Consider the following 14946-nt stretch of genomic DNA (forward strand, 5'->3'; position numbering starts at 1 on the left):
GGGTGGGAGGTACAGAAGGCGGGATAAGGATTCCCTCCACCCCTTTTCAAAATGATCTAATTTTTGCTTAACTTTTTGAGAATTCCCCTCTCCCCCTTTAAAAAATGATTTATGGTCAATTGGGTTGCATTTTATTGTCATAAAACCGGAGTGAGAAAGAAATCCCCACTAGGTGATGGGCTTTTGGACTCAGAACTGGCTTGAGGAGTACACATGCTCAAGACTGTTTTCCAAAGAGATTTTTTATTTTTTATTGCAATATCATTGATCTACAGTATTGTGCCAATCTCTGCTGTTTTCCAAAGAGATTTTACAGACGTTTCTACTCATTCTGAAGAGTTAATTCAAAATCAGAAAGTTGCAGGAATGGGTACAGTTAAAAAAAATGAAGGAGGAGGGAATGTGTATACATAGAAATACCCAGACATATTTAAAAAGTTTTACAATTGATTTTATTTTTTGGAGCAGTTTAAGGTTCATAGTAAAGTTGAGTGGAAAGTACAGAGAGTTCCTGTATACCCTCTGTCCCCCTGCATGTACAGCTCCTCCTGCTCCCAGCATCGCCCCCCAGAGTGGGACATTTATTACCGTTGTTGGACCTACATTGACACATCATCACCCAGAGTTCGTAGTTTGCGTCAGGGTTCGCTCTTGGAGTTGTAGACTCTGAGTTGTTTTTTTTTTGACTGTGCCATGCAGCTTGTGGGATCTTATTTCCTTGACTAGGGATGGAACCCGTGCCCCCTGCAGTGGAAGCGTGGTGCAGTGGAAGCATGGAGTCCTAAGCACTGGACCGCCAGGGCAGTCCCTAGACTCTGTGGGTGTGGATAAATGCATAATGACACGTCTTCACCATGATGTATCCTACATCATGAATCGTTTCACTGCCCTAAAAATCCTCTGCGCTTCTCTCGTTCATCCTTCCCTTCCTCCTAACCCCTGGCAACCACTGATCTTTATGCTGTTGCCATAGTTTTGCCTTTTCCAAGATGTCATATGGTTGGAATCACATAACATTTAAAAAATGTTAATTTTACATATATATTTTACTGTGAACACGCACACATATGTAGTATTTTTATGTTCATGGTAGAGTCTTGGAGTTAGAAGGAAACTGTATAACACCACCTCTTCCAGAAAACTGAACAGACCAGAATGATTGCCCCCAAATGGACAAATTATGGGTGCGTTCATCGATTAAGCCTAGTTTTGCAAAGCAATTACTTGGTTTCTCAAAGTCTGTAACGATACTACTGGGGATAGAGGAGATGGTTTTGTGGGTACTTGAAGATGATGGGATCACAAAGAAAATTGTTCTTATTCCAATGATCTTTCTATTCATTTATCAGAGAAGAGTCTTATTTCAATACCAGTTTATGATAAATACTTCTCTAAAAGTGTCGAATTTCCCCTTGCAACAAAGAGAAGGCAGGCCTTAGGCTTGGAACTTTCCGGGGGTACCAGTAGAGGGAATTTTTTAAAAAAATTAATTAATTTTTGGCTGCATTGGGTCTTAGTTGCGGCATGTGGGATCTTTCGTTGCAGCGCGCGGGCTCTCTAGTTGTGGTGTGCGGGCTTAGTTGCCCCGTGGCACGTGGGATCTTAGTTCCTTGACCAGCGATCGAGCTAGTTCCCCGACCAGGGATCGAACCTGTGTCCCCTGCATTGGAAGGTGGATTCTTAACCACTGGACCACCAGGGAAGTCCCAGTAGAGGGAATTTGATATACTTATTTTCTTTTTATTGACTAGCAAGTGATTCCACTTTGACGTATAGAGAAGTGATATAATTATTTTTATAGTATAAATTTAAATCAAAAGTGGTTTGATTTAAATAAAAACATTAAGCAGACCAGTGAACAGGGACTGTAGATACGATAATGATGGTGAAGGTGACCTTGGAATGACTGGCCTCTGAAGAATGCTGCCCTGGTTTCCATGAAGTGATTATATATATAAAAATTCAGTTCACACACAGTTTTTAGGAAATACTTCTGGCAAACTCCATAGGGATGCACTCTTTTACCTAGACCTGCTACCATACGCTCACGCTAACAGAATATGTGTTGATGGTTTCCATGAAGGTTCTGGACCTTGAACCAAAGACCCTGTTCTATCACTAAGTTTTGTATAGTGCAACAAAAATTTCCAAGAAGAGGGCTCTCTCTTCCTTACCTAAGCAATGTTTTTTTTTTTGCGCTTACCGTGCGACATGCAGGATCTTAGTTCCCCGACCGGGGATCGAACCCCACTGCCCCCTGCAGTGGAAGCGCGGAGACTTAACCACTGGACCGCTGGGGAAGTCCCCTTACCTAGACAATTAAAGAGTTTTGAAGCTGTTTGGTAGCTATCATATACGTTATAATTTTATATGTTGGTCTTTATTTAATTAGACACCATTTTCCACCTGAGCTAGCAAACTGTATCTGTGAAACTATGAAATGAACGTGAAATGAGGCATAGTAGGATTCTGAGAGCAATCATCAAGACCTTCCCAATGGAGACTGCCACGCTGCAGGAAGTTGACACCGTGTCAACATGGTACAATTTTCCAGGGAGCAGGGGGTGTACCAAGTGTTGAGGCCAAGATTGTGTTTGAAACACAAAATGCTACGATTTAGAAAAAAAAAAAAAAGCCACTCCAGCCAGAATGATGCAGAGTAGGACTCCAATTAATGGGCAAACTGAAACCAGGTTTTCTTCCCCTTTAAATACAATCTGATCTAGGACATTTTCCTCCTTTCGAATGAAGTGATGGGTCCCGTTGATGTGACGGGCTTCACTTGCTTCTTTGGGTTGCCAGAAGGTTGCGTTTCCATGACACTTATTATTAGCCGGGTCCTGAGGTAGTCTTATAACAATCAAGTGAAAATGGAACTCTTTCTCTCTCTCTCCCCTTCCTTCAGATCACCCAGTTAAAGATTGAAAATAATCCCTTTGCCAAAGGATTCCGGGGCAGCGATGACATGGAGCTGCATAGAATGTCGAGAATGCAAAGGTAAGAAAATGGTGTCCTCCGCTCCCCGCCTCTGCACTCCCCACCCCCACTAATAACACAGGTGAGTCGGCAACACCAGAAGTGCAGGCACAGAGAAATGGGGTCCTCTTTGCCATCAAGAAAAAGGAGAAAGAGCCTCTTCAATCCCACTTTCTGGTAACCCTCCAGAAAGGTGGTTTCCTCTATCAGGCAACGTGGAGTGCGTAGCTTTAGGGGAGAGCATGTCGGAGGGAATGTGACGGTCTCCATCTGCCTCGGGAACAAAAGCTACAATCTTGTCCTCTTTCTCTGTTGTCTCTCTCCCTCAAGTGAAGTCCGCTCTCTCTTTCTTCCCGTAAGTCACAGCCGACGAATGATGTTCTTTTAGGCAACAGCTCTTGATAAATGAAAGGGAAGTTAATGGCTTGAGTTCCTGGGGGTGATATACAGACAAAGTTGACACCACGTGGTGTCCCAGGCATGGGGGATTGGAAGCTGGTGATAAAAATTGCTCGGTGTTTTTACATATCCTGTGGTCACGGTCGCTGATATGATGAATAGAAGGGGCTGTGGAGAATGGGAATTTGGTCTGATTTGAAAGGATTGTACGAGCGTTGCCAATTTTGTTAAATATTCTCTCTACCTCTTGGTAGAGTTCCAAAATAACTTACCATATGGCAAGAGAATTAGAAATACATCTTGATCCCTTTGACCAAGAAAGTTTTCTTCCTCTCTTTTTGGTGGGTTTAGTATTTCAAAATAAAACGAGGTCATTTAGGAAGCTTTTCCTCATCCCTTCTGGAAGACACGAAAAGGGAGAGTTGGGCAAATGGACAGATGTAGCCATTCAAAGGAGGACAAGAGACCTAAGAAAGAGAAAGAGAGAAAGGCCGCAGCTTTGTGGTTTGAACATTGGGTTTAGAAATGCATGCCGTGGAAATTGTTTTCAGATAGCGGGCTTACCAGACCTAATTTTGCATGCTTTTAAAAAATAAATATGCCATTATCCTCAGATGGGACACGTACACCACACTCATATGAATTTCTGCATTCATAACTGGTTTCCTTCACAATTGTGGATTTGTAAGACGCTTTTTGTGGTGAAAATAACCAAGTTCTTAAATGATCATTTAGAAACATTTTTGGCTTTACGTGTCTACATTTGAGAACTGGAGTTGGGTTTAATCTATGGCCGTTGCAAGAGTTGACAACAAATACCACGTAAAGGTGAAAGAGGCCAAACTATTTTCAGCCGTAGGCTCGGGATGCCAAGTTTTTATTTCTATGGCGTCTAAACCCCCATCCTATCCTCATGGTCGTCTGTCATCACAGCAGCTTTGCCGTTGATGGACAGTCTCATCTTGGTCCTCCTGCAGGTAGGGATCCAGGCTGTGCAGGTAGGGACTGGTTCCAGCCTGCAACTGAATACCTTCTTCCCTCCCCCACTTCTTCCTTCCTTCCCACAAGGTCAAAAGCAGGTGGGATCATGGGTTTAAGGTGCTCGAATCGCCCCCTCAATCTTACCCAGTCACCAGGCCCTGTTGATGCTACCTTCTTATCATATCTCTCAAGTCGCCTCCTTTCTCCATCCAGGCTGCCTATTCCAGCCACCACTGACCTCGCCTGCTGCAGCCTTCTAACCTCTTTAGACCTGATGTCAGCTCTGTTCCCCTCCCGGGGGACGTGCTCCAGGCAGCTGCCAGAGACATCTTTGTACCACGCAAATCAGACACGCTTACTGCACAGCCTAGAACACTCCCAGGCCTCCTATTGCTCTCAGTGTCAGGTCCAGACTCCTTGGTGTGGTTGACCACGCCCTTCCCATCCAGCCTTGCCACGCCCCCTAGCTTTGTTCCTCACCAGCGTCCCCTCTCCCTTTCAATCTTGCTGAAGGAGCTGCTCCAAGTCTGTCTTCTTTCCATTATTTTTGGCCCTTTGAACACCACAGTTGGTCTGGCTCTGTCTTTCTCTCCTCCTTTTCCATCTCCTGTCCATCACTAAAGCCTCCCTGTAGCTATTTCTTCCTCCGAGAAGCTTCCTCTGGCCACAGACTGCGTAGTCAGGGTGTGTCTATTCCCAAGAGCCCTCACTGCTTTCCTTTGTCAGGCCGGGGCCCCTGTGCTCTGGAAGCTGGTTGGGCAGATGATGGACATCAGAGGAAAGGCAGGTGGGGAGGGACAGGTGTTTGAGAGCTCACATGTCAGCGATCCTGGGGACTCTCTGTTACAGCTCTGAACAACACGGCTGCTTAGATATTTAGGCAGATGACTGTACTTTGGTCTGAACGGGCTGCCCTAACCGTCCCCTAGTTACTGCAGACTGGCTGAGGGGTCCTTTCCGGGTAGGCCCTTGGAGATGGAAGGAAGGCAAGGCGGTTGGTCCTCAGAAGTCAGTGATTGACGTGTTGGATCGAAACTCTCAGCCTCCGAGCCACGTGTGTCTTTGTGGCCGCATTAGGAGTTGCGCTGGGGAACAGGGAGTGCACAGGGTCATGCGCCCAGTTCTCTAGAGATGGCCCCTGGGGAGGAGAGGGAGCAGAGAGGTTCCAATAGGCTTTGGAGTCAGACAAACCTGGGTTCAATCCTTGCTCTGCGTTTATCGGCATGTGACCTCAGGCAAGCAGTTTCACCCCACGGAGCCTCAGTATCCTCATCTGTAAAATGGGCATAAATAAATATAGCTTCCCCTTTCTGGGGTTCTTGCGAGAATTATGTGAGAAAATGCCTGAAGAGTGCTTGGTTCCTAGACCACGCTCCAAAAAATGATCCAAGCTGGGGAAGACTCCTCATGACTCCCAGTTTTACCCTTGTTCAGAATTTATTCTGGGCTGTGGTCCCAACTCCCAGCTCGCAGTAGGTAGTGACAAGTGGGGAAGATGGCTCTCCGGAGACGGCTGTGATAACAGCCTGGCTGGAACGGCAGGCTCACTGTTGATCTTGTAATCCTGTTTCCTGTCCCCCACACACCCGGTGACAGCTGGCTCAGGGAGCAAAGCGGGAGGAATGAAATTTCCTCTAATTCCAACAATCGGACGAAGGGAGAAGGGTGGGGTTAAGGAGGGTTGAGCCTTCACTAGCAGTGATCCCACATAAATAACGTTTGGATTAGCTTGGCCAATGTCTGGGCACTCACCGCCCTCTCCTCTCTCTTCACCCAGCAGTCTGCGTTTGGAACACGCAGAGGGTGTCTTAGTTTTCCAACATTGAGGTGCGGTTTCTAGTTACAGAAGTAGTAACTGCTTATTCTGAAAATGGGGGCGCGAAGGGAAAGCACAAAGAAGAGAATAAAATCATTCCACAAATCCTGCCTCTAGCCGGCTGATTAAAATACATGCCAAGGTTATTTTGAAAGGTTAGTCTGCGGCTTAAAAACTTCTTAGCCCTAAAAACCAATATTTCCCAAATTGCAGTGTCCCCTCCCCTGGTGAGAGATGAGATGATTTTAGAGGGTGCCCACAGACACACAGTTGCATCAGGCTGATTTCATAGACAGTATTGTTTAGAATGCGACTAAGTTCGTTTTGTTTTGGCTACGCCGTGAGGCATGTAGGATCTTAGTTGCCCGATCAGGGATTGAACCTGCGCCCACTAAGCGCAGAGTCTTAACCACTGGACCGCCAGCGAAGTCCCCGAGACTAAGTTCTAAGGAAGGAAGGGAAGAAGGAAAGGAAAGAGGAAGGGAGGGAGGGAGGAAGGAAGGATAGTTAAGACTGATTATTTAAAGAAAATGTTAACTAAATGGCAGGACAGCTGGTGGACGTTGTCAAGGTGATATGCACATCGCAGACATCTGGGAGTTGCACCTAAATAAATGCTCACCTTGATGAGAAAGTGTGGGAGCTTCACTGTCAAAGGTGAACAGGAACTTCCTTGGCCTATGGGGCCGGGGCCAGGGCCCTGGGGTTGGGGAGGGCACCTTTATGGAGAGGATGGGGTCCAGGCATTGCCCCAGCAATGGGATTTGAAACTGTTGGGAGGAAGGGTTTTCTGCGTTGGATCAGGGAAGGAATGCACAGGGATCTACCTGTCTTGGGCTCTGGAGGAGGCGTCAGACTCTGAAGATCTCTGGAAGCCGGCTGGCGTGGCACTATGACAGGGAACACTGTTCCTTAGAAGCGTGGGGTTCTAGAGGTAGAAGGGATCCCGGGAGGTGGCATCTGGTCCAACCTTCTTCCTTTTGCGGAAGGGGAAACTGTGGCCCAGATACTCTTTTATTCAGTTTTTGATCTGTTGCTTGCTTCCTCAGCTAACACACATTCGTTCAGGGCTTACTCTATGCCAGGTCCCGGGGATGCAAAGATGAATCCGTGCATCGAGGGGCAGGGTCCACTGATGGAAAAGCAGGCTCTGGAGCTGGGGTCCAGACTATCACGCTGATTAGCCCCGGGGCTCCCCTACTCCATGGGGCTTCTATCCTCCTCATCTGTAAAATGGGAGATAATTATAGAACCTACCTCCACAGCTGTTGCAAGGATGAGACGAGGTAATGCGGGTGTCCTAATTACTATTGCTACGAAACGAATTACTGCTAAATTTCACATGGACCGGCTGCGAAGCCCTGCGCTCTGAGCTGTGCCGTCCGCTGTGTGTGTGTGAGGCTAAATCCGGGACAGCCAGAGCTGTAGCACTTAGCTTCCGACGCCTCCGCAGCCCACTCGAGGGGAGGAGGTACAGGCAGCCTCGGTCCTTCCATGGGGAGCTCAGAGGCCATCACAGCGCTCCAGATTTCATCCGCTTGCAACCTGCTAGCCCTCAGGAATGCTCCCTCAGTGCTACTTATGGTGGAAAGACCAGGCATCGCTCGCTGTCCCTGTGCATGAGGTGAAGCAGGAAGTCCCAGGGAAACACTTGGGTTTAGTTCAGGATTTGTGGGTCGGGAATTTGGGAAGGATGCCTCTGGGCGGTTGTTGCTTGCTGTCCGGTGTTGGTGGGGACGGCAGGTATCTGAAGGCCAGACAAGGCTGGACGTCCCAGATGATACACCCCACGACCAGCAGTTGACTCTGCCTTTCGGCTGGGAGCCCACCTGGGTTGTCCACTGGAGTGTGTGCATGTGACCGGTCCGGCATGGTGCTCTCAGGGGAGCTAGACTCCCTCCGTGGTGTCAGGCTGCCCCTGGAGAACCACAGCGTCTTTGCTCACCAGGCCTTGGGAAGCTGTAGTGTCTTTTCTGCTGCATTCTGTTGGTTGAACGGGACTCACTGAGATGGGCCCAGATTCCAGGAGGAAGGGCAGGGATCCTTCCTCTCGATAGAAGGAGGGTCAAGGAGTGTGCGCACTTGTTTTAACACTGCCCCAGTGCGCCCAGGAGTGCCTGTCACGGTCCCCGGCCTGGAGTGACCCTGGATCATGTTAGGTGCTGAGATGGGGTCCTTCCCCTTGTGAAGCCAGAGGCCAGGTTGACTGCCAGTTAAGGTGCAGAGGCCTGGCCGTGAGCTTTGTTTCTTTCGGATGGAGAGAATGCCCCTCCGCCCTGTCGGGCCGCCACCGGTCTTTTCGGAATGACAAGCCCCAGAATCTGAACAAGCAGCAGCAAAGTGCTTCCTTGGGCACTTCCTGCTTTAATGCCCACAGAGTGGCCGTGAGCAGCGCCTGGTCTCTGCAGCATACACAGCATTTACTGGGTATTATTGGGAGGCTAGCAGAGTGTAGCAGTGGTGGCTTCAGAGCTCTTCGTGGGAGAATTGCGGTTGCCTCTCCTTCCTCAGGTTTTTACTGGACTGCCGATACCTTGGCAGGAAGTCATCTCCAGAGCTGGGGTACTTGGAGTCTCTGTTCGGCTGGCCTGGATTTTGAGCCCCTCAACCAGAGAGCAGATAGAAAAGCTTAGAGCCCAGGATGTCCCAGGTAGAGCCAATAGGTTGGTTTTGTCAGCCCCAGGCCGTCGACGTCTCTCCACCATCGTGAGAAATCCACCACTGTCCCGCCCTCTGCACTGCATGTCACCTCCTCCTCTCCTACCTTTAGGGCGGGGCTTCTTAATCAGAATCTAAGATCCCGTTGGAAAATCTAATTAGCAAGGAACGCTGGAAAACTCAAAATATATAAATAGAAAAAAATGTCAAAGAATTTCAAGGGATTCATGGGGTCCGGGACCCTTCAAAAGTTAAAATCCTTCTACTGGAGCCGTCCCTCCTTTTCCAGCCCTTCCTTCCTGATTTCAAATGAAATCAGGCCGCCTAACCTCAGACGGCCTTTTTCAAATGAAAGGCTCAGTGCTCTTGTATCCTCATGCTTGTGGTTAAAGGTGATGGGGAAGTCCAATTAATGAGGCGTGATTTCCAAGACAGCGTCCTGGAGATGGCGTTAAATCCCCACTTCTCGCTGTACTTTTGGCTAGGCACGTGGCTTCTCTCAGGAAATTGTGAAGTTATGTAAAACAAGAGGGGGGTTATGTTTGGGAGGCCAAGCCAGCCTAACCTGTGAATGGAGGTTTGTCCCAAGGGGTCCCATCCTGAGTCCTGGTTGTCCATCATGTCCACCATCGTTTAAGGTTTCCCATTCGTCTGCAACACTGTACCCACCCCTGTCCTCCCCAGCCCCTGCCCCAGCGGACCTGCTCTTCAGGGATAGTGTCTAAGGGCAAACCACACTGAAGCCGTGTTTCTCAAACTTTTGGCAGACGTCGCATTAGCTGGGGGTGGGGAGGCTCGTGAAACATGCAGATTTCTGGGTCTCACCTCAGAGGTTCCGAATCAGTGGCTCTAGGGAAGGGGTCCGAAACTGCCCTGTAACAAGTTATCTGTGGAAGGGTCCCCTGGTCACACCTGGATAATTTGTTTTGGCCCTACAGAATGAGCAAAGACATGCAGGTAATGTGTGATCTTATTTTCTGGAAATAGAGCTCTTGTGCTGGGCTGTTTTATAAAAAAGGACCCTTTTCTCTACTTGGTGGTCAACTTTGGCTGACTATTAGGAGTTCCTGGAGTGCGTCCCAGTGTTTCATTATGAAACACGTAAGACATATAGAAAACATGGAAGAACTGTACGGTGACCACCCATATGCCCACTGATTAGGGTCTGCAATTAGCATTTTGCTATACATTTGCTCTATCACACATCCATCCACCAATCTGTCCATTTGTCTATCCATCCATACACCTACCAATCTATCCATTTATCTATCCATCTATCAATTCATACGTACATTTATTCTTCCACCAATCTATCCATTCACCAATCCATCCATCCATCCATCCATCCATATTATTTGTTTTTTTGGATGCATTTCAAACTCAGTTGCAGACCTGAGTACCTTCCATCCTTGTGTACTTCAGCGTGCATACCATTAACTAGGATTCAGTTTTTGTTCGTGATTGTCTATTTCAGGTAAAATTTACATACTGCGAAATGGACAACTAACTGCGCCGTTCACATCCTGACAATTACCCACACCTGTGAAACCCAAGCCCGTATCATGATACAGAACATTCCTTCACCGCAGAAAGTTCCCTCAGGCCCTTCCCCTGTTAATTCCTCCTCCACTTTCCCACCAGAAACAGTCGATATTCTGATTTTTTTAAACTGTAGGTTAGGTTTGTCTGTGATCGAATTTTATATAAAAGGAATCATACAGTGTTTACCCTTTTGCTTAAGGCTTTTTCCTCCTGGGTAGCTTTTTAAAACTCCCAATGTCCAGGCTGCACCGCAGAGCAATGACATCAGTATTTAAAACAACATTCCCCAGGTGACTGCAGGGTGCAGCCACGTTTGAAACTCACTTCTCTGGAGAGATTTCCCTATCTCTACCCATCCCCACCTTAAGCCCTGTCTCTCACCTGTCCCATCATAGTGGTTAACGTTCTCACATTAGGAATTTGTTTTCCTAGAGACCCATTCCCCCGTAGGTGTTTTTTGGTTGGTTGGTCTTTTTTTAAGGGGGAGAGGCAGACTTTTTTTTTTTTTAACATTTTTATTGGAGTATAATTGCTTTACAATGGTGTGTTAGTTTCTACTTTATAACAAAGTGAATCCATTATACATATACATATGTTCCCATATCTCTTCCCTCTTGCGTCGTCTCCCTCCCTCCCACCCTCCCTATCCCACCCCTCTAGGTGGTCACAAAGCACCGAGCTGATCTCCCTGTGCTATGCGGCTGCTTCCCACTAGCTATCTATTTTACGTTGGGTAGCGTATATATGTCCATGCCACTCTCTCGCTTTGTCCCAGCTTACCCTTCCCCCTCCCCATATCCTCAAGTCCATGCTCTAGTAGGTCTGTGTCTTTATTCCCGTCTTACCCCTAGGTTCTTCATGACCTTTTTTTTTTTTTCTTAGATTCCATATATATGTGTTAGCAAGAGGCAGACTTTTATATTAGTCCACAGAACATTTAGTATTCCTGCAGAAGTGGCTGCATTGGGGTGACTTTAAGGTCATCATTTCACTGACGGTCATTCTGCATATGACCAAGGGGCCCCCGTGCTTCCTTTCAGAACACAGGAGGCCTTAACACAACCCCTTGAGTACAGGAAGCAGTTTCAGAAAGGTCCCTGTCCCAGGTTAGTCCCAGTCCCTCTGCACTCTGGCTTCCAGAAGCACCGAGGCCCAGCCTCAGAAGGCATCCCTCTACCTTCTCATCCTCCCTCCAAAATCATTAAAAACAAAACAAAACAAAACTAAAACTAAAATCGGTAAAGTATTAAGCTCTTCAATTTAGTACTAGATACCTGGGAATACTATCTCATGTACTGTTACTAAGAGCCCGCCACAGGTTCAGTTTGCCTTGATCTTTCATGACTGTAGCTTCACATCCAGCTTTTACCTTGGGACTCGCAACTCAACTGTGACGGGGGCCTTGTCATCCCCATCTGCAAAGGGAGAAACCGAGGCAGAGGGAGATATCCTGAATCACCCACATAACTGGTCCAGGACTTTTCTCTCGATTCTGGACTGCTTCTGTAGTGTTACTCAAAACCTTTTTGTGAATCTCAGACCCCTTCAGAGTAACCGATGCAAGTATGGACCTCTCCCTAGAAAAACTGACAAGCTCTACTCATCTGATAGTAGGGGTTGGGGGGGCGATTCATAGATCAGTTGAAGCCCTTGCAAGGTAAGAACTTCTGCTTCAAAACATAATTGTGTGGTTTATAAGCTCGTGTTCATTGAGCAGTGTGTCTGAAATATATGCTAAGCCTTTCCAAACGTTGTATCATTCGACCATCCTGAGAGGCGGCGAATCTGATATTCCCATTTTACAGACGAGAGACTGAGGCTCAGAGAAAGGAAGAATTTAGCCAGCCCCACAGTGGCCAAGTTGGTGGCTGGGTACCAAAGGAAGGTACACCCACACAACCTAACTTCAGAGCTGCAACTTGAAATGACCACCCTGGTATGAACTTATATATATGAGATTTAAGAGGTTGCCAACCAAAGTTGTCATAAATGGTGGGTGCTCATGGCTAGAGAGGGCAGTGTCTTTGAGTCTCTTTTTTTTTCTTTTGGCGCGGCATGTGGCATGCAGGGTCTTAGTGCCCCCTGCAGTGGAAGCTCAGAGTCTTAACCACTGGACCGCCAGGGAAGTCCCAGTCTTTGATTTTCTTGCTGTCGCTTACATCAGACAGCCCTGGTTGAATCAATGGTGGGAAACTCCCTTTACTTCTTTGTGTCCCCGTGGCCTCGCCAGCGAGTTGGAGCAGCGTCCACCGTGCTTTTCTCCAGCTCAGTGGTGTGGTGAGATCCGAGTCATAAAGCGGTCGTGAAGCACTTTGTAGACGAGGAGGGAGCGATTCGTTATTTGCAGAGCAAAAACCCACTTGGGGTGAGCTGCCTCCTGTCCCTTGAGTGTCCACACACGTTAGATCAGAATCGCTTCCCCAAGCGTATCAGAAAGTTAATAAACCGGGAAGGCTCTCATGGGACTTTGGGGCCCCCCTTTTCATTTTAATAGCAGATTGAAGTGCTAGCGAGAGGAGGAATTTGCTCTTCGAGAACAGAGATTTCACAGTCCCCAGCCTCGCCCCAGTGCGCTGCTTTAGTCGTTTGAGAAAGGCTGCCAGAAACTGGGTAAGCATCGCCAGGGGAAAACAACAGAAACCTCCCAGCACCCCAGAACCTCTGCCACCTGCTCCCGTGAAAAGGCCAATTCAGTCGGCTGCAGTGGAAAACATTCTCGGGGCCGTTCGTTAGCAGGCTGCGACGCCGTTTGGCCTTGGATTTCAATATTCCCTTGTAACGTTTTACAACCCAGACCCGGCGACAATGGTGTCATTCATGGCATCCGCTCACGTGGAACAGAATGTGGGAGGGAGGCGGAGCTGGGGAGAAGCTGGTCTGCAGCCCTGACACCCAGAGTGAGCTGAGGGACTCAGAACCCTGGTTGGTGTCCAGACTGGGCAGAGCGCGTCTGTGTCTGCAGGAGACAGTGGAGAGCAGTGGGATGTGACATTTGGTAAAGCAGGATTGATTGACAGTTTGACCGGTAAAGGTTGATGGTGCCTGGTGTAGCCAATATCTAACTCTGGCATCACAGAGGAGGATACTCTATGTAACAGAATGGTTGTGTCATCCCAGCAGTGATGGGAAGGCAGCAATTCCCTATTATCAAGTATAAGTTGGCAAGAGCTTTGGAATAGCCCTGACCTGGAGCGCAGCTCGGCTTTGCCTCTTCTTAGCTGGGTGATCCGGAGCAAGTTGCTTAGCCTTTCTGAGCCTTATTTTCTCTATCTCTGAAGTAAAGCTAATCGTAGTGATGAAATGGGATTCTTGCCAGGATCAAATGAAGGAAAGCATGTAAGTCAACCAGTACAGTAGCTGGGACATTAGGACGCACAGAGAGAACAACGTGGACGTTGAAGAGGAAGACGAGGATGAGGGTCGTGGAAAAACAGTCCCCAGTTGCTGCCCTCTTCCCAGACGCACGAGGGCTTTTCAACTTTCACTTTAATTCTCTGGTGTCCTGGATTCTTCAATGATGCTCTCAAACTGTGGAGGAAGATAGTTTATCTTCTCGTCATAGGGACTTTAGAGACTTCTGCTGTGTTGCTACTCACTGAGTTCCTTTGATTGGTCCATTGATGAGTCCAGGAAAAACAATCCCGGGAATTCCCTGGCGGTCCAGTGGTTAGCACTCGGCGCTTTCAATGCCGAGGGCATGGGTTCGATTCCTGGTCAGGGAACTGAGATCCCGAAAGCATTGTGGCCAAAAAAAAAAAAACAAAAAGATGCCAATGTTGTTTGTTGGTACCATTTTCTCCTCTTTGCCTCTGTAGCCCCATCCTGATTGAGAAGTCACTCTACTCTTCCATGCCTCAATCTTGACACCTGTCAGATGGATTTGGGGATGTTGCATTTCAGGCATCAAAGATGTGCGTGATTGATGGTGGGAATGATGTTTCAAGTTCTTCAGAGAGGAACAAACTGAGAGGGACAAGTGGTTATTGGGATAATATGCCTTTCCCACTTCTGTGAGTGTTAGTAATCAGAAGCAGAATTTGGCCTTTCCAGGGAGTAATTTTGCAATTTGGCAGTGCTGGAAGGGAGAATTCCACGGAGTCCATTGATACATTCTCTTGTAAATTCCCTCAGCCAACATTTTTTAAGAGTTATTTTCTTTAATTAAAAAAATAACGGTCTCCATTAAGAATATCAAATGAAAAGAGATTCCCCCCTTCCTGTTGGATCTCTGACAGTCCAGTACTTGAACTAAGCAAGACCTAAATAGAATTGCCAGTGAGATTTGACAACTTTTATGTTTTATTATTATAATAATTTTTCTTTCTTTTCTTCTTCTTCTTCTTTTTTTTTTTTCTTTCCATTACGTAGCTTCAGCAGCCAAGGGAGAACCGTAAAGCTAATTTCATTCCTTTCAGCCTCCTGGCCCCAGGAGGAGAGTCTGAGCAGTGACGCTGCTCAGGATGGCGCCATCTTTAGTTCTGAGATGACACAGGCCACGGGAAAGCTGGGCTAGGAGACCCCTGGGTGTCGTGAGGGTGTCTGTAGCCTCCTGGAAACTTGGCAGATACGCCATT

At 47.5% G+C, this 14946-nt stretch overlaps 1 protein-coding gene across 1 annotated transcript in view; it reads left to right on the plus strand.

Moving 5' to 3' along the window:
• TBX5 (T-box transcription factor 5) overlaps positions 1-14946 on the plus strand; it is a 48650-nt gene that overhangs the window by 17947 nt on the left and 15757 nt on the right. Inside the window, exon 7 of the mRNA XM_033837905.2 lies at positions 2906-2997. Coding sequence (XP_033693796.1) covers positions 2906-2997 — 92 coding nt within the window. The remainder of the gene's footprint in view (positions 1-2905; positions 2998-14946) is intronic.

The sequence above is a fragment of the Tursiops truncatus genome, chromosome 13 (assembly GCF_011762595.2).
Source record: "Tursiops truncatus isolate mTurTru1 chromosome 13, mTurTru1.mat.Y, whole genome shotgun sequence".
NCBI classification, from domain to species: Eukaryota; Metazoa; Chordata; class Mammalia; order Artiodactyla; family Delphinidae; genus Tursiops; species Tursiops truncatus.